This window comes from Gymnoscopelus microlampas (assembly GCF_963454915.1).
Source record: "Gymnoscopelus microlampas genome assembly, chromosome: 21".
NCBI classification, from domain to species: Eukaryota; Metazoa; Chordata; class Actinopteri; order Myctophiformes; family Myctophidae; genus Gymnoscopelus; species Gymnoscopelus microlampas.
The window spans coordinates 27,821,531-27,846,983 of record NC_139958.1 but is presented as its reverse complement, the minus strand read 5'-3'; the positions used below and the strand labels follow the sequence as shown (position 1 = coordinate 27,846,983).

General features: G+C 42.7%; 1 protein-coding gene across 3 annotated transcripts in view; it reads left to right on the top strand.

The window, feature by feature from the left end:
- Positions 1-25,453, top strand: part of LOC311037018 (protein unc-13 homolog B-like) — a 93,196-nt gene that overhangs the window by 29,417 nt on the left and 38,326 nt on the right. For 2 of the 3 annotated variants that reach the window (XM_084046057.1, XM_084046056.1), the window contains exons 8-10: positions 1,749-1,965; positions 16,152-16,463; positions 16,569-16,659. In XM_084046057.1, the coding sequence (XP_083902183.1) occupies positions 1,749-1,965; positions 16,152-16,463; positions 16,569-16,659 (620 nt within the window). Of the gene's footprint in view, positions 1-1,748; positions 1,966-4,619; positions 4,744-16,151; positions 16,464-16,568; positions 16,660-25,453 lie in introns of those variants that run through there. The other variant, XM_084046058.1, reaches the window with a different exon arrangement.

Genomic DNA, 25,453 nt, shown 5'->3' with positions numbered 1-25,453 from the left:
GATTTTCATTTGATTTGATTTGATTTTGGTAAAAGAAATATGACTAAACACAATATAACTTAAACCCAGGATATACACATACTGTAAAAGCGTAATAAAACACATGTTTCCAATGTGGTCCTGACACAATTTGGAAGTCAATGGCGGTCAGGCTGAAACCTTGCTCAAATATGGAGTCATAGATAGCTGACAGTCACAGGGTCATATGCTGGCCACAGCCCACAGGACATCCAAGATCCACATGGAAGCCACCCCGTTAATAGGTCCTGTCTTGTTATTCTTAGAAGTATCTAGAGATCAGGGTTCATCTTTCATCCTCTCACTTATCGCTGGGTAAAGATAAACATCCACCTCAGCTGTCCCCTGCAGCAGACATACAGGTTCAGGCTCAGCTTATAGAAAAAACTATTTTAGTCCCAGAGTTCACTTACCGGGGTTCCCAAGTGCTCTTAAATAACCTTGAAAGTTTGTTAGTTAAAAGAAAAATATGTAAATAAATAAATAAGGGTTTTTGAAAGTGACCGAGGTCAGGGAAGGTGCTTGTAAATTATTCTCAAAATGAAAATCCAATATAATTTATACTATATTCTGTTTCTCCTTTTCATTAACCACTTAAAACTCCAGCATTCATATTCTGGGGGAAACTTTTGCTGAGAATAGCCGATCTACAAGCTTACAATGCGTCGCAAAATATTTAATGCTGAGTGAAAACAGAAACACACTAGTATATAGCCCTATGGGACTCCGCTCAACAACGTTTGAGGTTTACAGTAAGTGGTTAATTAATTTCATTCTATGTCCCTTTTCTCTTATTTAATCTATTTCTTTGTTTGACATCCAACAGATCAGATTTTACTTCAAGTTAATGTCTGTGTAAGAAGGCTGTTATTGTCTGACCACAAATCATAATCAGTGTTCCTGACCATGCCCTTTAGACACAGTTTAATTGCAGTGATTGAATCACTTCTTTGTCCTGAACGTGGTCGTAAACTACCAAATCCTTAAATGTTTGCTATTGCATACACTTCCGAATATTCCCAGATTGTCAACCAATATGAAGAATGATTACAGTTTTATTACACAGTAAAAGACGCTTGATTTTTACTTTTTGGCAGGTCAGTTTGCATGCATATACTGTATTATACAGTACACTCTATAGACATTAGACACTCAAAAGTGATTGATCTTTGCCCTTGTCACATCCTTCCCTGGCCAGCACTGACCCAATCTGCTTTTCACCCCAAATTTTCATAATTCTCCCTCGGCACCTGTAAATTCAACATGAAATATCATTATTATCACTTCAGGCTTTGAGTTTGCGTAAGGGTTATAGATGTTTCCTCCAAATTCTCTCATGTTGTAATGAGACTGGCCGAAACCCTTGGAAACTTCCGTGGTTGGTTGGTTAATATCATCTTGTATTTATCAACACATTTAGTTTAATGTTTTCTAACAATAGAAGGTGTTGGGGCTCAGAGAGAAGCCCACGAGGTAATTTCTGCCAGTATAATATTTTCTCACCAAAATATCTACGCTACATTATAGCTAGCTAGCCAAGTTAACAACTTACCTATAAGTTTGTTTTACTTATTAATGTGGCATATAGGCAACGGACAGAAGTTCATATGGGTTGATACATTCATTTAAACTTTAAACTTTTGAAACGCAGAAGGTCATGTATATTAATTATCATTGATAATGTGTTGAGATTCAGTGACGTTTAAACTTGTCCCCGTTGCTTTCTGCAGCTCTGGATGATCAGGACAGTGCTGTGGATGACCGTGACAGTGACTATCGCAGTGAGACCAGTAGCAGCTTGCCCCCACGATACCATACCACGGCCCAGCCAAATTCTTCCTTGCACCAGTACCCCATGGGACCCCGGCTGCAGCACCACCACATGGACTCCTGCACAGACTCTGTCCACAGCTTTGACATGGATTACAGGGATCACAGAGCGAGCAGGTATATACAGTACATGAATACGTATATATTATTATCATCTTCAACCACTATCCACACATAAATACATGCTACATACATCCCCTCCTACATACACATGTATGTGTATGCGCGCATGTCGCACGCACGCACATGCAAACACGAATCAACAGGCACACAGATTTCGTGCACATACCTGCTCACAAATAAATGCTCAAATACAGTTCAGTGCAAAGTAGTACTGCACATGATACATTTACATAGAAACATGTGCTTTTTTCTATTTCCAGAAATAGGCGTTTTTAAGTGCCATCATAACTGTTTAGTTTTCTGATAGCCTGCCTTGAAAAAATCCCCCTCAGCTGGAGCTCAGTGCTTTTGTTTGTGAGAAGGCTTTCCTCGGTGTTGTAGTGCATTTCTCATTCAGTAGCTTCAGCAGGCCAGGGGAGATGTGTTCTCCAATGGCCAAGTGTGGAATTAGTTTTGTCACACCCTTTATCCGCAACCTCAATATTTGGATGCAGGCAGCTATGAGAGAATCCCTCTTGTTAGTCATTTGTTATTGAGATTGGCCACTTGCTTGGACATAAGAAGCAATGTCCTCTTTTTTCAGTTTGGTTATTAAGGTTTGGTTGTACTGTAGCTGTGAAGGTGTTGTTTGCCTTTTGTCAAAACGTTGTGGTCAGGTATGCTGTCATTATGCATCTCCTATCTGTGACATCAACATTAAGATACCAACATTCAATGGAGGAAAAAATATCTTTTAATACAATTAAAGGGGTAGTTGGTGAAGTAGGACTAGATTTGGCAAGTCAAATGGCCAAAAAGCTTGGCGATCAGCCAAAATGGAATTTACTCCTTTACACTTGAGGGTTCTCTATAGAAAATATGTGACTCAGTGAGACTGCTGCAAATCTGTCTGTGAGGACTGATAGGAAGCTGATCCGGATAATTCTATAACATCAGAAAAGAGAAACAGGATTATAGCCAGGGGAAAGCTGGTGGTTCTTGTTTCTTTTTTTTCCTTGAGGACTTATTGTTTTATGAAACTTCCCCAGTAGTTTGAATATCTCTGAACTTGGTTTGGCCCACATCATTCAGGAAGTCTATTATGTCATTGAAGAGGGTCAATGAGAGGCAAATGCTGTGCTTGTTCAACAGAACTGTTCCGATGTATTATAAGTTGTAGCCTTCTCACAAGTGTTGGAATGCTGATATGTATGACTAGGGGGTACAGACAACTATGTAAACAAGACACACATGCCTTTGCACTCGCTCGCTCACTCACTCGCTCACTCACTCACTGCGTCCCTGTATCCCCCACCCCACCACGCATGCACGCACGCACGCACGCACACACGCACGCACGCACGCACGCACGCACGCACGCACGCACGCACGCACGCACGCACGCACGCACGCACGCACACACACACACACACACACACACACACACACACACACATATTATTACACTTGAATACTGAAGTAATTGGATTTTTTCCCCAGATGTTTTACAGCTGAGCTAAGTTACTGTAATTAAGATATTGTAATAAATTAGATAGTAACACTTTTTTATGACCTTAACAAATGTACAAATGTATTAATTATACTGATTACAGAGTTGTGGTGCAATTTCATGTTTAAGCTTTAAGTTTTTTCAAGAAGTTACTTTCTTTCTTTATGTTTTAGTCCACTTTTACTTCTATTGTGCTTCTTTCTTTTTTTTCTGCTCCTATATCCTGTCCCATTTCTTCCCATATCCTGTATTACTTAATTCTTTAACCCTAATTAGATCCTTAAACCACAAAGGCAGGGTCAGGATTATACCTGTAGACTCTGGCATGGGGGTAGAGGACTGGGAAAACAAATACAAATTGCAGGGGAAGCCTCAGCTGAGTGATTTCCTTGACGATGAGGAAGACAGTGTCATCCTTCGGATGGGGAGAGCCTGCCGTGAGCCATCAGGAGGCTCAGTCCGTCAAAACCCTAAACATAGTGGCACCTTACCTGTCTACCCTGAGGGCTATGACACTATTGATCGGCGGCGGAAGAAAAAGATAAGGGACCCAGGAGGGTTGCTCAGCATGGAGGCAGACAAAATCAGAGATGAAACTTTTCCCCCTGACCTTGCAGTCCTCCGTCAAAAGAGAGGGGAGCTAGTAATGCGGCAGGCAGTTGAGATTGAACAGCAGGAAGATCAGATGACCTCATGCCTCCGGCCATACAAGAACGGGCTACTTTACAAGACAAGGATGTGGGCCAAAAATGACCTAGAGAACACATTGGAGCATTATGTGGCGTTCAAAGAAGAGGAGGCTGCTAGGCTAAGGGCAGGGTTTGAATGTGAAGAGAAAATGCAATGTTCCCGAGGTTCAGGGGATGACATAGACTACTTATTAGGAGAGGACTTTCATTCTGAGAACAGGAGAGATCATTTAAAAGATAGGCATTTTTTCCCCTACGGTGCTCACATGGACAGTCCTCAAGGTTATCGCGATAAGAAGTGTGGAAAGGGAAAGATTGGAGGGTGGGCTCCTGAGGCTCACCTGTCTCCTGTGGAGGAACCAAGTGATGAATATGTAGATCCCATGGACGAGCTCCAGTGTCTGGTTGAGACAGTTTCTGAGTACCTTGCTGAAAAGGAGGAGGAAATAAGCAAGTATGGTTCACTTCCTAGGTCAAGCAAATCCAGGCTGTCGTCTCTAGGCAGTAACAGAACAGATTCTTTGGGAGATGATCCAAGAAGTTTGCCGAGGGATGCAAGAGGGGAAACTGAAACCCGGGCACCCTTTGACCAGGGTATGTCAGGGGTGAAAAATGCTATGAGTTCCTTATTTAGTTCTTTTACTGACAAAGTTAGTACAGGTCCCAAACAGACGAGTTCTTCTGCACCAGTATCAAATGAACAACCCTCTCAATCTGGAATATCAAAGTTGTTCTCATTTATCCCAAAATCAACTAGCTCAGCTCCCGTAGCTGTGGTATCTCCAGTAGAAACAGAGCCTGAAAAATGTTTCAATTCTTTGCCTTTGCACCCACCATCTGATGCCAAGACAAAGCAAGAGACAATCACTGTTGTTACAAATCAGACTCAAACCAGTACTGGTGAAAATGTTACTGAGTCTACAGTCTCTACAGGGAACTCTGTTTTGGGGAAATTAAATCCTCTAAAGTTGTTTTCAGCACAAGAGGGTCTGAAATCAACTGATGGCACTGTGCGTCAAGACCTTGCACATGAGAACTGTATTAATCAAGATCATTTGTCAATGCCAAGTGGAGGAGTTAGAATACCCAACGGAGCAAGAAGGCTATCACAACAGAAATGTGTGGACAGTCAAGAACAATTTGTGTATGGGAGACATAATCCTACGATTTCCACACTGGGAAATCTGCCTCCACCAGGGCCAGGGAGGCCGACTGGCCAAACACAACCAGTGAACACAGGGTTCTTCAACCCTTTCAAGAAATCATTTAGCTCATTGATAACACCTGTAGCCACTATTCCTCCTCAGGGACCTATCGCTGTTTATCCCGTCTTTACATCAACAGATGATGTAAGATTAGAGAAGACAGCAGAAGACACATCAATAAGTAGTAAATTCAAACTACCTTTCCTCTCCTCTGACAATATTTCATCTCAGCAACCTAAAGCAGAGACGGGAATGCTGTCTGGGCTCTTTAAGTTTGCATCCAATGATGATGTCAGTGCTTCCAGAAACACACAAAACCCAGTGCAGTCACACCATCCTGCAGCTCCAACTACAGGCGTGTCAAATTCAGGCATGTCACATAATCCTTCTTCTGGCACTTTAACAGAGCCCCAGAGAAACGCGGAGACAGGGTTGTTCTCCAGCATCTTTAATCCCACAACACCCCACGCTAGCCAAGTGCCACCTGGCTTGCACCAACAACATTTGCCAAACCAGAGGCCAACACCCCAGGGTATGCAACAAGCCCCTGTTCAGCCTGAACCGCAAGGTTTTTTGACTGGTCTTTTTAAAGGAAACTCCACAGACAATGTGTCTCGGACAGGGTCTAATCAGCCTCAGCAAGGAGGGCTACTGTCAGGGCTTCTTAAATTTGGCTCGGCAAGTGACCTATCTGGCAGTGTGGCACAACAGGTTTCACCCAATCAACCAGCAGGGTCTGGGAGTAACCCCCAAAAGTTTCCCAGTTATCCTCCCCCACACCAAAACACACCACCTCCTCAGGAACGGGGCCTATTTTCAGGGCTGTTGAAGTTTTCATCATTAGAGAATATTCCACAAAATGTTGAACCTCAGCCACAGAGGATCCCACCTGACAATCACCCAGGTCAACACCAAACACAGAATCAAGCTCCACAACCCCAACAGACACAACAAAGGGGGCTGTTATCTGGGTTGTTGAAATTCGCATCTGCTGAAAATATTTCTAGTAGCCAAACAACTCATTCTCAACAGCCACAAGGGGTGTTTGAACAAAATAAATATTATTTAAATCAACAGAACATCCCAGGTCCAAGATCACCAAGTCAACAAACTGACCAGCAACAAACTACAAAATCTGCCTTTACTAGACAACAAACAATTCCTCTCCAACAACCACCATCTGAGCGGAGAGGAGTCCTGTCTGGACTTTTTAAGTTTTCTTCAGCAGGTAATGTTAACTCTGCTTCACCCCCAGCACCTCAGCAACATGGAATTATCACAAGTAGATCTAATCTGGAACAACAATATGTTAGCCATATGTCAAATCCAAGACAAGATCAACCACAAGATAGTTTGACCCAAACTCAGACTCAAGCAAGTGGTTTACTTTCTGGACTTTTCAAATCGTCTTCATCCCCAGCACCTCAGCAACATGGAATTATCACAAGTAGATCTAATCTGGAGCAACAATATGTTAGCAATATGTCAAATCCAAGACAAGATCAACCACAAGATAGTTTGGCCCAAACTCAGACTCAAGCAAGTGGTTTACTTTCTGGACTTTTCAAATCGTCTTCAGAGAATGTGCCTCAGCAGCCACACAAATCCCAAGAAAAGAAGGAACAGTTCAAGCCACCACCAGATAGTCACACTGTACAACCACAACAAGAGACTGTAAATCAATCTGGTGTGCTTTCAGGCTTGTTCAGTAAGTTGACAAAACCACTTGCAAGTGTTGACACCAGCAGCCAGACACCAACCAGCAGCCAGACACCAACAGGGCAAACACTGCATCAGGGAGCTACAGTGAACACTCTAAGAAGGCAGGCAACACTGCAAAGTCAACCACCTAGCAATATAACTCCTGAGTCCCTACAAGAACATGATATTGAGCGAGACAATAATCGGTCTACCCAGCAAGGGTTTTTACCAGGATTGTTTACTAGAAATACAGTAGATGAACCATCTTCTCATAAACGATTAGAACGGGTAGCTCAGGTTCCAGAGGAGACAACACTTTCCCCTAATGCAAAGGGTTTGGTTTCAGATGTATTCAAAATGGTGCCAAATGCCACAACAAGTGCTACCTCTGGTTTAGAAAGAGAAGGTAGGCAAAGAGTTGATCCTGATCCTCTTATTCCAGGGAGGAGCAGGCACGCCATCTATGGTTCACCTGTGTCAATTGATGCAGGGAGTTTGGATTTAAGAACTCAGGCTACTTATGAAAGATCTTTTCAGAGTCAAGCAGCATACAGCTCAATTAGCACAGGTAATTTGTTTCAATTATCATCACAGTATGACTCTTTTAAATCAGTCCGGCCAATGGCTTATAGCACAGGTAATATTCATTCACTTTTTGATTCAAATTATCGATCAGTGTCCACGCCACCATACGTTAGTGGAAGCTGTACTTCTTTGTATGAATCAGCAAGGCCAACCGTTTACGACGGTCAGTTGTCTCCTTATGGTATAAGTCCGACTTATGATGAAAACCAATGGATCCAACAATCTGCTCTATGGCAGCAGTTTCAGAATCATTCACACAGTTATCAACAGCCAGTAGAAAATCAAGGATACACAAAGCAATGTGAAGATGCACAATTAGTGCAGGGGTACTCTCTCCACTGGAGTGCCTCAAATATGAATCAACAGTATACCTCTTCACAGCCATGGGAAGAAGTTGTTTGCCAACAAGAACAACACATTGGTCCATATCAGTTAGAGGAACAAGGTTGTTTTAATAAGGATCTGTATGGCAAGAAGAGACTATGGAGTAGCTATGATGACTTGGGTAATTTACAGTCTGTAAACAAAGAGGATGGTGCATTGAACTTGACTACTAAACCAAGTAATTCCATGTTGGGGAAGTACCATTCATGTAAAGATGGCAGTTGTTATAGCCTGAGTGGTGTTTCATATCATGAAGGCTATTATGAGGAGACTGCTCCAAGCTTGTCTTATTCAGCCAACTGGCAGCATGAAATGGATAATGCTCAGGACTTACACACTGATGGTGTTTCCAATCATTCTAATTCTAATAATGCACCAGGTGCCAATGGTGAGATTGAAGAGTCTATGTATCTCGAGGATACAGAATGGTACCAGCAATGGCTTGCACTGTTGGAGCAAGGAATGTGGTGGCCAGCAGATGATGGTGATTGTGGCTACTTTGTGTACACTGATCATGAATACATCTATGCTTTGCTCACAGATGCTGCAGGTGAAAATGTATATGCTTGTTCACCCGAAGGAGAGCAGTGGGGAAATGTGCAGCAGTTGGGTAGTTTTCCTAATGCTTGGCTACACAATGAAATGGTTTCTGTCTGTGGTTTTAAAGTCCCACTGTATAACGAAGATGAGCTTCTCTGGCTACCTGGTCAAGATCAAAGTGATTCTAAACTTGTCAATGCACCCCTAGACCTATCTTCTGCATATCGGAAAGGAAACCAGATCATGAATTTAAATCTTGAGCGTTTTTCCCAAATGTTTGAAAACTCATTTATGTCACAGAGAAACCATACTGCAGATTTAGCATCATACAAACTGAACAAAGTTAGAATGGATCCTGCACATCCCACCTATAGCTATCAAGACCCAGAAGTTATTGACCTCTCATGCGATAATAAAGACCACATCGGTCCGTATTGGAACAACAAGGAAATTAAGACACTTCTTGCTCAGAAGGTTGCTGTTTCCCTAAACTCTTCACCAACTTCAAACTCGTATCAGCAGCAGCTTCTTAACAACTGTTACAAGCCTTGCCAACGACGGCGTTCATCTACTGTTGTCACAGTGAAACATGTAGATGACACATCAGAGCAAGAATGGAGGAAGAGAGTAACTCCTGGAGAGGAACAGCCTAATCGTCAGTCCAAGAAGAGCTCATCTCAGTTAGACCCAGACAAAGCTGGCACAACCTCCCGTGATCAACGTAGATATCCTGGGGTTGAGGCTCCTAACCAGCAATCGAAGGGCATTCTGTCTTCAGGTTTCCATAGTCTTAAGTCCAAGATCATCAAAGAAGACCCCCCCACATCTGTAGCTCAGCCACAAAGTGTGACTCAAATTCAAAAGCCAGCCACCTCACAGTCTAGGATATTGCCCACACTCCCAGCAGTCGGTCAAATGACCCATTCTCCTGCACCTTCGCAATCTACGGCACAGAAACCTAGACTTGCACGTCAGTCTACTATGTCACAACAGGCAGGCCTGCCAACGCAGGCCACTGGGGGCTCAAGAGAATCACTACATAAATCATCTGTGGCTGATAAGCCAGTGGAAGAACCTGTGAATAAACCAGCTGAACAACCACAATCTGGCTTCATGGGCTTTTTAAAGTCTGCAGTTGGAATGGAAGAGCCAAAACCAGAGCCCCAGAAGTCAATTCAGTCTACTATGTCACAACAGGCAGGCCTGCCAACACAGACCACTGGGGGCTCAAGAGAGTCACTACATAAATCACCCATAGTTGATAAGCCAGTGGAACAACCCGTGAATAAACCAGCTGAACAACCACAATCTGGCTTCATGAACTTATTCAAGTCGGCAGTTGGAATGGAAGAGCCAAAACCAGAGCCCCAGAAGTCTCCTCAGGCACCTTTGAATCAGCAAAGTAAAACTGCCAGCACTGCTTCCTTGCCAGGAAGTGTCACTGCAAACAAAGAACCTACAGGTGTATCTAATTTCTTTGGATCAATAGGCAGCCTATTTACTGCTGAGGCCCCTCCACCACCACAACAGCAGTCAAGATCTAATATTTCAGAGAGCTCCCAGGCTCCTAGACCTAAGGGCATACAAAGACAACAAACAATTCACCAACGTGGTGCTTCTCAGCCAGGTCAGAGCCAACCCCCAGGTAAAAGTGCATCACAAGTATATCCTAATTCTGGTACTGTTCCTGCCCCAGGCCAGCCACTAAGTGTGCCACCAACAGCACAGACAAAACCAGAACCAGCACCTAAATCAACTGGTGGACTGTTTGGCTTTTCTATTGGTGACATGTTGTCAGGAACACCTCCACCTGCCCAGGCTGGGCCCTCACCTCAAGTGCCACCTCCCGGTCCAGCTCCTCAAGAAGAATCAATTGGTAAAAGTTTATTGTCAATATTTAGTGTGCCAAGTCCACAGACTGCACCTCCTCCAAGTGCAGCGCCACAACCTCCACAAGAGGAATCTCTTGGCAAAAGTTTATTGTCATTGTTCGGTGGACCAAGTCCTCCCCAGCCTTCTGCTCAAACCAAGCCTACTGGTCAGACTCACCCCCAGGGTACTATTCCCCCAAAAGAGCCCCCAAACACAGGATTTCTGTCTGTATTTGGTGGTGCGAGTCCTCAACAGTCTCAGCCACAAACAGGTTCTATTCTTGGAGGTATTTTGTCTGGCTCATCAACTTCAACTGAAAGCCCAGCAAAGGGATTGCTGTCTATGTTTAGTGGTCCAAGTCCATCACAACCTTCACCACAGTCTGAATCACATTCTCAACAAGGTATAGTTCAAGCAGAATCTCAAGCACAAAGTGCACCCCAACCACAACCTCAACCACAAGTGCAGACAGCTAATTCTGTCCTTGGGGGAATCCTGGGTGGCTTGTCTACCTCCAATGAAAGTCCAGCAAAAAGTTTGTTCTCCATGTTTGGAGGCTCCAGTACTACACAAACCCCACCAAACTCAGGAATTACAGCACCCAAAGAAGCTGCTAAGGTTCGTCCCATGTCACCTCCACAACAAGGTACTGCTGCCCCTCCCAAAGAGCCACTGCCCACAGACCCCTCACAAGGACCATCTATGGTATCAATTGGTAGTGTTTCCCCAGGAGCATCAGCCAATAGTGACACATTGGGTAAAAGTGTACATGGGGCTAGTTTGCTGGCTAATGAACCACAGACTTCCCCAATGACTGATGCCACTGTAACTGTAACATCTTCTGAAGATGGCACTAAAGCAGAAGGTATAATGACACAGCCTCCTGAAGAGGGTGCAACAGTGCAAAAGGAATCCACATCAGAAGGTGAACCTATGCCCCCTAAGGAGCCAACAGTGACAGGTTTATTGTCCATGCTCAGTGGATCAAGTCCACAGGCTTCCACCTCAAATGCTGGGTCTATTTTAGATGGTGCAAGTAAAGGTTTATTGTCAATGTTTTCTGGACTCTCTGAACCTAGTAATGTTCAAACAGGTGCTCCACCACCTACAGCATCTGGACTAGGGGGTATCACTAGAGGGCCCACCAACCAAACAACAACTTCTCAAACAGGTGGGTCCTTATTAGGAGGTCTGTTTGGAGGTTCTGCTCCCAAGGCTGCTGGTCCAGACAGTGGAGGTTCCATTTTGGGTGGGATATTTGGAGGAGCAGCAGCAACAACAGCAGCAGCCTCAACTGCAGGACCTCAGACTGGTGGATCCTTGTTGGGTGGACTTTTTGGAGGAGCTGGAACTCAGACTACATCACCCCAAATGGGTGGCTCAATTTTGGGAGGTATATTTGGAGGGCCTACTCCTCAGCCAGCAGCTCCACAGACTGGTGTATCCTCTGCCCCTATGGAGACCCCTGGAAAAGGTTTGCTTTCAATGTTTGGAGGACCAGCTCCACCATCAGCTCCCACAATGATACCTCCAACAAAACCCAGTGCTGAGAATAAAATACCCACTACAGCTATTCCAACTAAACCAAGTGATGAGACCAACATATCAACTGCAACTACTTTTGAGACCTCTCCAGTTATTATTGTTCCCAAAGGTGGTGACATGACAGAAACTCTAAACTCTGATAGTGCAAACCAGCATCTAGATATAAGTGCCCCCCAAACTGATAAACCAGTTGTAGTTATTGACCAGGAAGTTGATAAATCACCTGCTTTAGCTAGCGACAGTCAACCCAAAGAAGCTGACATTACTGGGGAATCAGAGCAATCTGTCAAACCACAAGAGTTGTCAAAAATGGAAACACCAGTGAGTGATCAATCTAACCAAAATCAAATGTCCCCCAAAATTGAAGAAGCACCTGCCACTGAGTCAACTCCAGCTGTAGATGAACATAAGAAAACTCCGGAGCCTGAGAAATCTGTTCTAGACTCATCGGCCGATGCAGTATCAGGCTTTATGTCCTCACTTTTCAAACCAGCAACTGCTCCTGCTCAAGGTCAACAGCAACAGGCTGGAGGATCTATACTGGGTGGCATACTTGGAGGATCCAACACCCAAACTTCTCAGACGGGGGGATCACTACTTGGGGGTTTATTTGGAGGTCCTACTACCCAGGTTACTTCTCAAGCCACTGCTCCTCCAACTGGAGCATCAATATTGGGTGGTATGTTTGGAGGAAAGCCCACTGCCCCATCTCCAGGTCCCCAGACCGGTGGCTCTTTACTGGGTGGAATGTTTGGTGGAGCTGCTACCTCAAGTACAACACCTCAGACTGCTGGATCTTTGTTGGGTGGAATGTTTGGAGGGGCTGCTGCCCAGAGTGCTGCACCACAAGCTGGAGCATCAATACTTGGGGGAATAGGAGGGTCATTATTTGGGAGTATAGGACAAGCACCTAAGCCAGCTGATCCCAAACTAACTGAGCCGATGCAAACACATGAAACTGGACCACAACCATATCATAAAAATCAAAGCATTCCTCCCAAAGTAGTTCAAGAGGGTGCTGAGATCATAAAAGGTAAAATGGCTGACTCAAGTTTACCTGATGAAGAGCAAATAACATTAGGTAACCAAACAGGAAGTAGTGCCCTCCCAACAGCTGTGGAAGAATCTGTAACAGCTTCTACCACAAGTACAAATGAAACAAATCTCGAAGGAGAGGTGACACATGAGAAACCCATAGTCATTAAAGGAGAACCCGAAAGTATAGAGGCTGACAAATCAGTTCCACCAGCTAACAAAAAAATGGATACTCCAGTTGATCAGTTGCCCAAAACTGTAGAGCAACCTCAAGAAAAGTCTCTTTTTGGCTTTATGTCAGCAACCAGTGATGCAGGAAAATCTCTTGGATCCCTTTTTTCATCCCCACCAACAGTGTCCTCAGGTGCTTCCTCGATGCCTCAAACAGAAGGTGGTTTGTTTTCGGGATTTAAGACATTATCTGCAGGTCTGTTACAAGAGGGAATATCTTCTGCTGGAAAACAGGAGACACCTTCTGCTTCGTTATTTGGAGCAAAGTTCGGATTCCCCTGGCAGGCAGACCCTCCCAGCCCACAAGCTACCCCCGTTGTAACTCAGCCCAAAGCCAGCGGCAAGCCAACATCTGGTCAAGTACAAACTTTAGAAAAAGTTGCAGCATCTGATGTCCAAAAGAAGGATCCGGTAGGTTACATGGATGATGTAGCAACCCCACAGATTTGCATCTCCACTCCTGAAGTAGATCCTTCAGCATCCCTGTCCCAAAAGGAGAAGGAAAGCTTTGTAGAAACATCCCCCTCCGCAGGTCCCACATCTGAAGTGCAGCTGGACAACCAGTCCAGGAAGGACCAATTGAATGCTAAAAGGCTAGTAAAAGCATAATAAATGGCAGCCCCCTTCCCCAACACCATTCATGAGGCATTAACGTTTTGGGGAAGAGTACCTCCCTGTCCAGCTCCACAGTCCATTCATTAATTTTCATTCCATCTTTATATTGAGTGTTTATGTATAGTAATGTGGTCCTTTATTTATGAATGTTGCATCTTCTACAGTATGTATAACTTTATATAATAGAAGGTGCATTCCTTTCCCCAAATGAATTCCAGAACAGAAATTACACTATAAGTCATTTTGGACATTTGAGTCAGACAATACTTTTACACATGATTATTCATGCAGTTAATTATTCAGAAACAATCGGGTGAGATTTCAGTATTTGCTATTTTGGTGATATTGGAGACTAGCTCGTAAACACAACTAAGGACACCGCTAAAGAGCCCTGCATGGGACTGTTTTATTAATCCCGCGCCTAATCGCTTCAGCTGGATTTCTGACCATTGCCACCCGCTCCCACCATAGTTTCAACCCATCCCACCCGCAGTTTATTTTTGACTGCTCGCTCCCACCCACAGCAAAGTTTCATTGGGACCCAAATATAAACAGAGAGAGGAGGGTGCACTGAGTATTTCACCATTTAAGCACTTCAACACCACAGACATAGACATAGTGGGCTGAGCTGGGTGATCAGTAGCTATTATTAATAAATAGATGCACACATGTCGGTATTAACTTTTCGAAATTACGTTCTCCTCCTCCGCAAGATTGTGCTCACGAAAATGTATTTTAAAATATATTTAAAATATATTAAGCTATTTTCCATTTCCGGCTAGCTGCCTAGGCTTCAATTCATTTGGTTTCCAGTAGGAGTTATTTATGCGACTGCACTGAAACAGAAGTGGGGAAGTTACTTGACATCCTCTAATTTTCAGAGCTTCCCAAGTATAGACTGTTAGGCAGAAACATTTGAAAAGTGTGAGAGCCAACACGTCTCAGAGACTAGGTCCCACGGGACCCCAATCCCAATGCAGGGCTCTACACCAGAAACAATAACTTGTACATTTTGAATTTCTGTTCTGTGAATGTTGTGTCTATATCCTTCTCCAAATAGGCATTCATCAATGTGTTGTCTTAAGCATACTGTATAGCCAGTCTTTGTAGAAAACAAACCGTTTTCATTTGAACATAATAACTCAAACCAGGATGTACTTATTAAGCAATTATTATTATATGTTTAAAACAAAAGAAAGGAAGCGCTGCCTGGGTTCAATCACAGTGGCTCAAAACAGGTGCTCTTCTGTGAAACAGGTATAGGCATACTGTAGAAGCAAAGGAACCCAAAGTTCTGCTTGTGGTGAGGCAGACTGTTGGGGAAAAAATACTAACTAATACCATGTCCTTCTCCATTATAGTGAACAGCCATAGGATACTTTGGGTTATTCGTTCGGATGGCAGTTTTATGCTCAACCAATCTGTCTTTAAGCCGTCTTTTTGTTCTACACACAAAGAAACAGCCACACGGACATTCAAGCCGATATACCACAAAAGTAGTGTTGCAATTACAAAGCGATTGATTTTTATATATCCAGTAAACACATCAGTAAAACAGTTTGTTTTAGGTACATTGCCACAGTCTGCCTCACCAACCAACTTTGGGTTCCTTTGCCTCTATTATTATTATGTTTGTATAACAAAAAACGAATGAGAATATACAGTATCCTATATTAAAATTGGCTTAAGGGAGGCATAACCATATAAGGAGTTCCCAATGTAGCTACGCCCAAATATGGAGTGTGTTGTCTAACCTCAATGTGTCGTCATGGTATCAGGCGCAAACAAATCAGTCCGCTCCATATATGAGCACAAAAGGGGGCATGTCCATATATGGGCATATACTGATGACATCAGGGAACTCCATATATGGGCATGAAAGGGACAAGGACAGGCAGATACAGAGATCTCCATATATGGGCATATCGGTCGGATCGGTGGTGCGCCACATAGCGGCCCGAACCTCTAGTATATATTTGGGATATAACTTTGCACTTCTGTTGGGTCCATTGATAATGCTATTTCCCCAATTAGCCCTTGGCCAAATATGTGTTTGCAAATATTTTTTACAGTTGCTTTAACCTGGTTGGAGTGCTAAATGGACAACAGAGCAATATAGATAGTGTCCGTTATGGCACTTACTGTAAGTTGGTATGATCCAATGAAAACTGTTTGTGAAAACAATTTGACCAGGTTTTTTTTTTTGTAGTATTAGTAGTAAGTATTCTACTGTAGTAAGTATTCTACTGTAACATTTACCATTTCCCTCACTCATCTTTCACAATCCAGTCCAGTGGAAAGTAGTCGTTATGGGTCATCAGGAAACCTGAGTCAGACCAGCTCCCAGCTTAGTGAGACTGGCCAGGAGAGTGCTGGGGGTTCAGAAATGGAGGAATCCTTCCACTCCTATCACAGCACTGGATTTCGCCCTCCGGTCAATGGACACCCACCCACAAATGGTCACCATCCCACCAACGAACAGTCCGTGTTCAAGGATGAAGAGACACCCGTAGACACCCGTAGACCCTCCTTGGATGTGGGAAGGGGCTTGAATATGACGAAAGACACCCCAATAGAGAGAAGGCCCTCTAAACTCCAAAGGTACACTTTTGTTTGTCAGCAGTCGGACACATTTTAAGTGCGCTATAAAGGAAAATATATGATATACTCTTCCCTTCTTTCTCGTCTTAACCCGATTTACTCCAGATTCCATGATGAAGGACCTCCATTACCATTCTCCATATCCAGAGTGCGCTGGTTGAAGGCCATCAATAAAGTCAGAGTTCAGCTCCGGGAGGTAAGGAGTCTTCCATTACATCAACTATTATAAACCTTGTAATGTATTATCCCCTCAAACACAAGTACAGACATAGCTGCATGCAAATACACAAGAACACATCCATCTCTCTCTCTCTCACTGTCACTCTCGCGCGTGCACATGTATGTCAAACACACTTGCACATGTGACATCCACTCAGATTAAGCATGCACGCACCCACACACACACAAACTCTTTGGAATTGGTTGAGTTTCATTTGTATGGTATGGATTGCAGCATTACTTATGAATATTTTTTTGGGGCCCGGGCCCCACTCATTGGCCGTTAATGACTTGCAGCATGGTCTGGTTTTGAAGCTCAAAGAAGGTACTTCTGTTGGGTGCCATCTTGGAAAGCAGTGTCTTATAGATCCTGCACTTGTGTAGAAAAGTAGATGGACGTCACAAACGTAACATGCAGACTTGCGAGGCGTACCGTTGCTCCAATCTGCACAAACGCTGGTCAGGGGTCTGCCATCACAATAGCCACACCAGGGGCCACGTCACCCAGGGGCCCCTGGGTGCCATAGGCACTAGTGTTTAACACCGGGATTCCCGGGATGCGGGAATCCCGGGAATTCGGGGTTTTTTACCATCCCGGGAATTCACTTCAGTTCCCGGGCTTCCCGTTTTTTTTTTTTCTTGTTAGAAATGAATACTAATTAGTAGAAAGGCCTATCTACAGCGTGGAGGAATTACTATTATAATTAGGCAAGTTACTTGCCGCGTTGCCGACCAGGGCAGGGTCCCATCGTCCCGTTGTGAACCAATATGGGACGCACTGAATGTAACAGTAATGAACAAAATAAAACACAAGTGGCCGTGATGCCCCCTGCCTGCCCTGCGCAGTACGCACGCTGATTTCACTGTTTCCTCTGCTGTCAATATGGTAGACACCAGTTGACTAGTTCAGATTCAACATCATCAAGTGAAACGCTGCATTAACAATGGGTAGGTTTGATGATCGATCCTATATTCCAGCTTAAAATGCGCGCAAGCCAAGCAATGCTTTTTGATAGAGAGAGAGGACAGACCGGAGAGCTGGAGAGAGAGAGAGAGCAAGAGAGAGAGAGAGAGAGAGAGAGAGAGAGAGCGAGAGAGCGAGAGAGAGAATTAGACCGATGTGGTCCGATTTTTTTTTATCATCATTAATGTAGCCTACACTTGCATTTTAGAACGTTCAAACTACCATTTTACTAGAACTACCCAGTAGAACAAGTGAACTGCACAACAGCTGTCTGTCTCATTGATTGTCAGTGCTGGCAGCGCATGCATGTGCATCAAAATCACACTACAAAACCCCACATTTGATCAACAACAAAATATAGATTAATAGACAACATACAGCCAACATCCCAAAATGGAGTCTTATAATATCCAGCAAGTAGCCTAATATAACTTAATAACTGCAAACAAATGACAAGTTTAGGCTATCAAATCAATATCCTACAAAAGTAGAGATAAGCTGTGACCTCACCGGGGCTCTGATGGACAATAAATAAATAATCCTTTGCAAATTCTCTTGTCAATAATGATACAAATGGAACGTTTATTTCAGCAGCTAGAGTTTGATGTTTGAGTGTTTTGAGCGCAGCTCCTCGTTAAGTTAATTGTCTTCACCCGATGCTGCGCAACAAGGCAGATCTCCGCCAGGGCAGGGAACTATAGGCTATTATATTTATATATTATATTTATATGATTTAAAAAAATCAACTTAAGTCATTATTAGTGCAAGTTCATAGGTGGACACAATAGGGACATTTGGGCACCTCGGTGTAAAATTGGCTATTTAAGTATCTACATATAAATGCATTTTAGTGGGCACTTTTTTTTTTTTTACCCTTTAACGGGAATTCCCGGGAAGCCCGGGAAAAGGTCTGAAAATTCCCGGGAATTAAAATTGGCTATTTCCCGGAAAATGTTAAACCCTAATAGGCACAGGCACCCTGGGGCTCCAAACCGCACCAAACTTGGCACAAACACTGTTCAGGGGCCTGGCATGACAATAGTCACATCAAAAAACCTAAATTGCACACATATGGGGCACTACAGCAGTGTTACAGCAGTGTTTAACTCTTCAAATGGCCTTAACTCGGAGACCATTGCTCTGATCAACGCAACATAGGGCTGAATTTGAAGATTGAAAATGTAGTTGTTTTAAATGGTCACGAAGCATGTCTACATCTGATGGACCTAATGAAGACTGCATGTAGAAAAAATGAGGCAGATTGCTACTGTACATGTAAATGTACTCCTCTCAGCCTCCAGTGACTACAGTAATTTCCCCTCTTCCTGTGAAACTGTAATTGTGGAGGCTGATCTATGCATATCTCTCTCTCTGGAGCTCTACCCATCTCACAATGCTTCGCCAGAGTGGTCCGTAATTTGCATTAATGGGCGGTTTGCCCATCTAAGTGCCTGTAATGTGGTTCCACAACGGATATCTAGTTGAAATCTAAAGTCATTTTGTCACCTCCTGTCACGTTAAGTTATCAAGTTATGATCAGGCAGTCCGGTTGAATCTGTTAGAACATGTATTTGGTACAGGGAACTAATTGATGAAACAAGCTCCCGCCCTAATGAACAAGTCTCACTGTGTGGCAAATTCACTCTCTTTTTGTCATCTTCTGTTGTCCTTCCTCTGTCCTTCTTCCTCTCTCTACCATGAATGAACTAATGGAGTGGTGACTGTAGCCTGAGGGAAAGGCATAACTGAATACAAAGGGAATTATTCAGGAGACAAAAGATGAGTGTGAAAGGAATTAGGAAACAAATATCAATATGCTGTTGATCCATCACCATTTTTGCCCTTTGAATTCATAAACAGTAGTGCAAATGTAACCTCATGCCTTATCATGTTCTTCTATGGGAGAATGAATGCATTAAACATTCTGTTATTAGTGAATCGGTTGAAGCTCATTGTGCTTTGAGTGTAGAACATATATTTCAGGTTATTAAAGGTACATACAGTACCTTTAATAAGTACATGTTATTTGTGATATAGAATTGCATTAGGACTAGGATATCCATCACCTGTGTAGTTGTGCATCCATACTGTAGAGGTGCTTTACAGATGCTGAGTCTTCGTCTGCCCATCGTCAATCAAAGTCCAGTTAGAGACCAGCGGAGGCCATATTAAACATAGCCCATTCACTGATCCTTACCTGTGGTCAGGGGTGCACTGGTCGCTTCACGCGAAACAACAGCGTTCCCACAGTCAGAAGAGAAAGACTTTTAGTTTTAGCTCCTATAATTAAAGGCATTCCTTGAGAAGATTTACTAAGACTAACACTAAGCTAAAAACTAGTCCTTTACAAATATGTTTCCTACTATGTATACACATTAATTAAGGAAGAAAAAAATGTGTGTGTGCGTGCCATGCGCGCGCGTGACGTCATTAAATAGCGCCTGTAAAAAAAATACACCATTACACTCCTGCCTGTGGTCCATCCTGTTAATTAAGCCCGTTATGGACTGACAATGGAGAGGCTTCGTTAGCGCTCGCCGGGTTCCATTATGGTGATTGGTTTGCAAGGACTGGAGGAGATGACCATGTTAAATGCTGGCTGACCAAAGGCAATAAGAGAGGGGGACAGGGAGCAGCAAGGTGAAAGCTGCCTTAAGTGTTATTTATTATGGAACATGGGGAAGCACTTAAGACACAAGGATGAATCCTGAGAAGACTGTAATGAATTAGGAAATGGTAGTTAATCTGTCACAGTGGTGTCAAAGAGCGCTGTGTAATAAATGAGCGCTAAACACAGCTGTACAAGAACATCCTTGCATGCTGGCACAGATTCAGAGGGAAACATGGGGCTGAATGTGTTGAACATGTAGTGTCCCTCCATTTTCAATTCCTTGGCTCAGAACTCTGAACAAACGTATATTTGTTGTCACAAATATATGTAAATAAAATGTGTTACAATAGATTTCCGAGATAAGTTTCAGATTCTCTTGTGTGTATAGTATATATTTTTGTATTTTATTTTGCAGTATACGTTATTTAAATACCTATCGTGGTATACTGTATGTCTGTCTGCCCTGTGTGCTTGGTTCGGCTGATTGACCACTTCTGCTGGAATATTATAGAAATATGACACACCATATATTGAAAATATTTTGAAAATTCATTTGAAAATAACTGGTCTACAAGCTCACAAGCCGTGAGCTTGTAGATCTGTTCTTTTTTATGTTTTTTTTTGTTTTTTTTGGCCTATAATGACCTGCCCAAAATGGGGATGCCAGGCTTAAAGTGGTTAAGAGGGAGAGTAGATGGCAGGAACTGGACAGATGTGGGGATGCAGAAAAAGAGGAAGATGAAGAGGGGGCGGGGGCTGAGTACAGACTGTCTCTCAGCTTCAGATTAGCTTTGTGGTGAACTACATTGCCAGAGGACAGAGGGAGACGGAGAGAGAGAACAGTGAAAGCATGCAGAAGTGGGAGGGAGGGAGGGAGGGAGGGATGGGGGCGACATGGAGGGAGGGATATTTAACTGGGGTTGAACTGCAGTGTTTTCCTAGTCTACCCTTTCCCTTCCAGTGGTAGAAACGCGAGATTTACATCTGCCGGTATATCTGTCTGTCTGGGTGAGGAACGGCTACCCATAGCCCAGTGGGGAAATTAAGGCACAGGATGGGATTACAAGCACTGGAGGATTTGTATTTTTGAAAGACTTTTTTTAAAAATCAATACCAACTTGCTGATCACTGTTCCACATGGATTCATTAGCTTTTTCATGATGCCATCTACAGGTTGTTCTTAATAATAATAATACTTTTTTGTCTCTGTGAGGTAAGGTTTATATTACATATCACGCATTGTTTTGTGTATTCGGTATACAGTAAAAAAAAGTTTGTGACATTATTTAATTTACTCATGTAAAGTTGTGCATATAAAGTTACATGCTAGAACACAGTTGTAGCATGTTTAGCTAATAAGATGTGAGTGAAAGATCTTGTACATTGTTATGCATCTTAGTTGAGTCATATCATGATTTGAAATACTTGAGGTAAGCCCTTACCACCCCCCAAAATTCCAGTTAGGCTCAACACTTACTTTTCAAGTCTTAAACTGAAGGATATTTGTGTATATGAAGTCTAGACGGTCAGATGAAAGACTAACAATGCAAGTCATCTTTTTTTCCAGGCCACAGACCATTTAGTAAGGAGAGACATTGCTGCAGGGAATTGCTAAGACTGTCAGTGAGGATGGGCCAGACTTCAACCGGCCGTCTCAGCCTCTCTTTATTCTGACCAGTTAACTGATAAAGTCATTGGCCTTCACAGACCAAATAGATCATTGGCTGTCTCGACTAAATGGGCCAGCGGCACTCAGGAGTGCAGCTCAACGAGCTGCTGAAAGGCATTTGTGTCTGTACTGTAATATATATATATATATATATATATATATATATATATATATATATATATATATATATATATATATATATAGAAAGGTTATTTTAAGTGAGTTAGGCAGAAATACAAAAGAAAAACAATTTAAATGAAAAAAGGGAGAGATCATTTTAATTGGGAGATCTTTCTCTAGGTGGGTCTCACACAATTCCGGAATCTATTCTGCTGCTAACCCTCCTCAGTTAGAAGCAGGAGTGGCCCCATCCTACCTTTGTAGCCCCAATGCACATCCTATTAGCCCCATGGGTCTGTCAAACTGTGCTTACTGGTGTCCATGATACCTTGCTGCCATCCAGACTCTTATCATGCTAATGCACACCACCAGTGCTGAGTGCTATTGGACAGAGGTTTAACCCAAGGTGGAGGGATGAGTTAATTAAGTTTCCAACTATCACTCACAAGCAGCACTCTGAATAACCCCCCCTGTCCCTTCTCACTCGGTTCACCCTCTCTGTCTTAAAGGAAATGGGGAATAAGGGAATAAGTTTCCTTCCTTTCTTGCTCAAGTTGTTGATACTGTGTAGATTTATCTGTTTCAGAATTACAATGTTTGGTATTAAAATTGCAGTTAAGTTTGGTTAAGTTCAGTTTTTTGTTTTTTTTAATGGAATTTTATACATTTATTCAGTTCACATTCATGGAAATCTTAAGCTGTGTGGCTTAAGGTGGTGATGGACAGGGCAGTTTGCAGATTGACTAGTTATGGTGGACAGTATGACACATGCTGTCACTCAAACAGACGACTGTACTGGGGGATTGGACAGCACTGATTACATACAGTGGCAGGCTGTTTGACAACACAATTTTCAATATATTTATTGCATTTTGCACTTTATTTGTTTACAGGCAAGTCGTATGGAGATAGCCCCCCCCCCATGGCTAAAGCAGTGACTGCATAGGAAACAATAAAAAAATGACTCGCATTGAAATAAAATGTCATACTGTATGTAATATACAATCGAATAAATAGGACAGTGAAACGGCAGTGACAGGAAGAGAAAGGAGTTTGACAGAGCAGCAAAAATGGCAGCACACTTTGAACATGGTCAACTCAATTAAAAGCATTTACAGTTTCCAGAAGATTAGTCTTCATTTTTCCTGACAGTGACCTTAAACGTGCCAGGAGTATCTTAAGAGAAAGATGAACCTGTATTGCTTGTGAAATTCAGGTGTCATAGCAGTGATGGAACCAAGTTTGAGATACAGGACAGGATTTTCTGTTAACTAAAGACCTGGGGAGTTTGGGAGACCCCTGTTATTGAGCAATATATACTATATAGAGCTATTTAACACATTTTAACTAAAACATGTCACAGGGCCTTTAAGTCTTGGCACCTCAGACTATTGTGTCCACTGGCATTCTCTATAGAGCTGTTGTGATGCTGAGCCATTGTCTCACACACAGGATTACTGTCCTTTAGGTAAAAAGCAGTGCTTTCCCTATCTGTACTTTGTTGAAGTAAGTCCTCCTGTCAGGCAGATGTATTGGGTGGAAGGTCAGGCCTGTGTCAGGCCATACAGGCGATGTGTGTGCAGAGGAATTACACAGCTTCAGAGGAGTGAAATGGAGCCTGACTGATCGTTCTGGCCGATATATCGGCCATTATTTGACTTTTTTTGGACGGCATCAACCTGTCATCCCTATTTTGGGCATGTCATTATAGGCGAAAAGATGCAAAACTAAAAAATAGCTGATCTACAAGTCGCATTGTGAGCTTGTAGATATTATATTTATAGAAAGATTTAGAATAGGGCTTTAGTGGTTAATTAAGATAAAGTTACATTTTTGTATTCTATATTTATTTGTTGCTTGTTCACCAAATCTGTTTTTCAAATTGATTGATTGATTTTGCACTTTATGACAAAATATCGGACAAACCGTCGGTAATCAGTGGTCTGGAGCCCTATATGCACGGGACTAGTAATAGGACATCTGTGACTTTAATCCCGTTTCCATAATTTGTAAAGTAATAATTCCAGGGTAAATTGCCTACTATATTTCAGCCAATCTGGGAACCCATCGGCAAAAAATGGGAAAAAAAGCTGAGCTCAATCTGTTTTGAGAGATTATATTTCAGAAAACACGGAGGTAATCTGATAACACTATTCTGTAATTTCGCAGTAAAAAAAAGTCTGCTTCTTTGCCTGAAGGTTTTGACAGCATATTTGGGTGCAAATCCAACTCATCTCGGTACAAGCATGGACAGTAATAATCAAAATGATAACTCAATTAGAATAAAAATGCCTCATGTGGCCTAAACATCTAAACAACATAATTTTCAATCGTGTTGAGAGGGTGGTTTAAACATTTTGATAATCCATTCAACAGGAAAATATTATCCCCTAATAACCAACACTTGTTTTCCGATCATTTCCCTGGTTGGATTTTCTTTCTGCACTTGTGGCCCATGTGGAGGTAATGGTGACAAAATGAAAGTATTAGAATAGTACATAGGCCATAGCGTGATCGATAAACGTTCTACTTGGATTTGTTAATTTCATTCTGCATACACATAAGATGGGCTTATTTACCGTAAATAAATGCAGACGTTGGGGGGGGTAATTTTATTACATGAGGTCCCCAATGTAATACTAATCCTGTGCGAAAAGAGCATAGCACTACCAAAATTGGGATCGGCGCCTCTGGTGGAGTAATGATTAAAACAGGGATTTAATGTGATACAGTATGTGTGTGTGAGAGAGAGTGAGAGCAGTTTTGTTTGTTTGTGGAGTTTGGCTGAAAAATGTATTGCATTTATTTTTGTTGTTATCTATTTTCTGGTCTGCTGAACATTTGGAATTACAAGCAGGCTCACAGTCAAACAGTGCAGCTAAATATATCTTGTTTGACTAAGCGTTTTTAATGCACAGAATTCATGTTTCATTATAAAGGACAGGATGAAATTGATTGGGGAGAAGTTTTCAGAAAGAAAGAATGATTGAATGAATTCAACTTTACCTGACTAAGGCAGTGAAACGTAACAAAAATGTATTTCTTTCTGTTCCACTTACAGTACCTTGAGGTTAAAACTTGAACCATGAGTATGACTTACCATGAGTAGAAAATGATTGCATTTCAACAGTATCACTTTGAAATCTGATTACCAAACACTTGTCTCTCAGTTCTTTCCTGTTAGTCATGGATGTGATGGAGAGGGCTCTCTGAGCTCTTCAGTTCCCTTCCACTTCAGGATGTGGTTCGTACTCAGACCACTCTGAGACCTGAGCTATCTGGTCAGTCCATGTTGGGGACCAGACTTTCAACTCTCAGGAATGTTCTCCAGAGGCCACCTCAGTGGACAGGATGGACTCTACAACATGGAGATCCTTCCACACCAGCTACCCAGTGGGGGAGAGCTG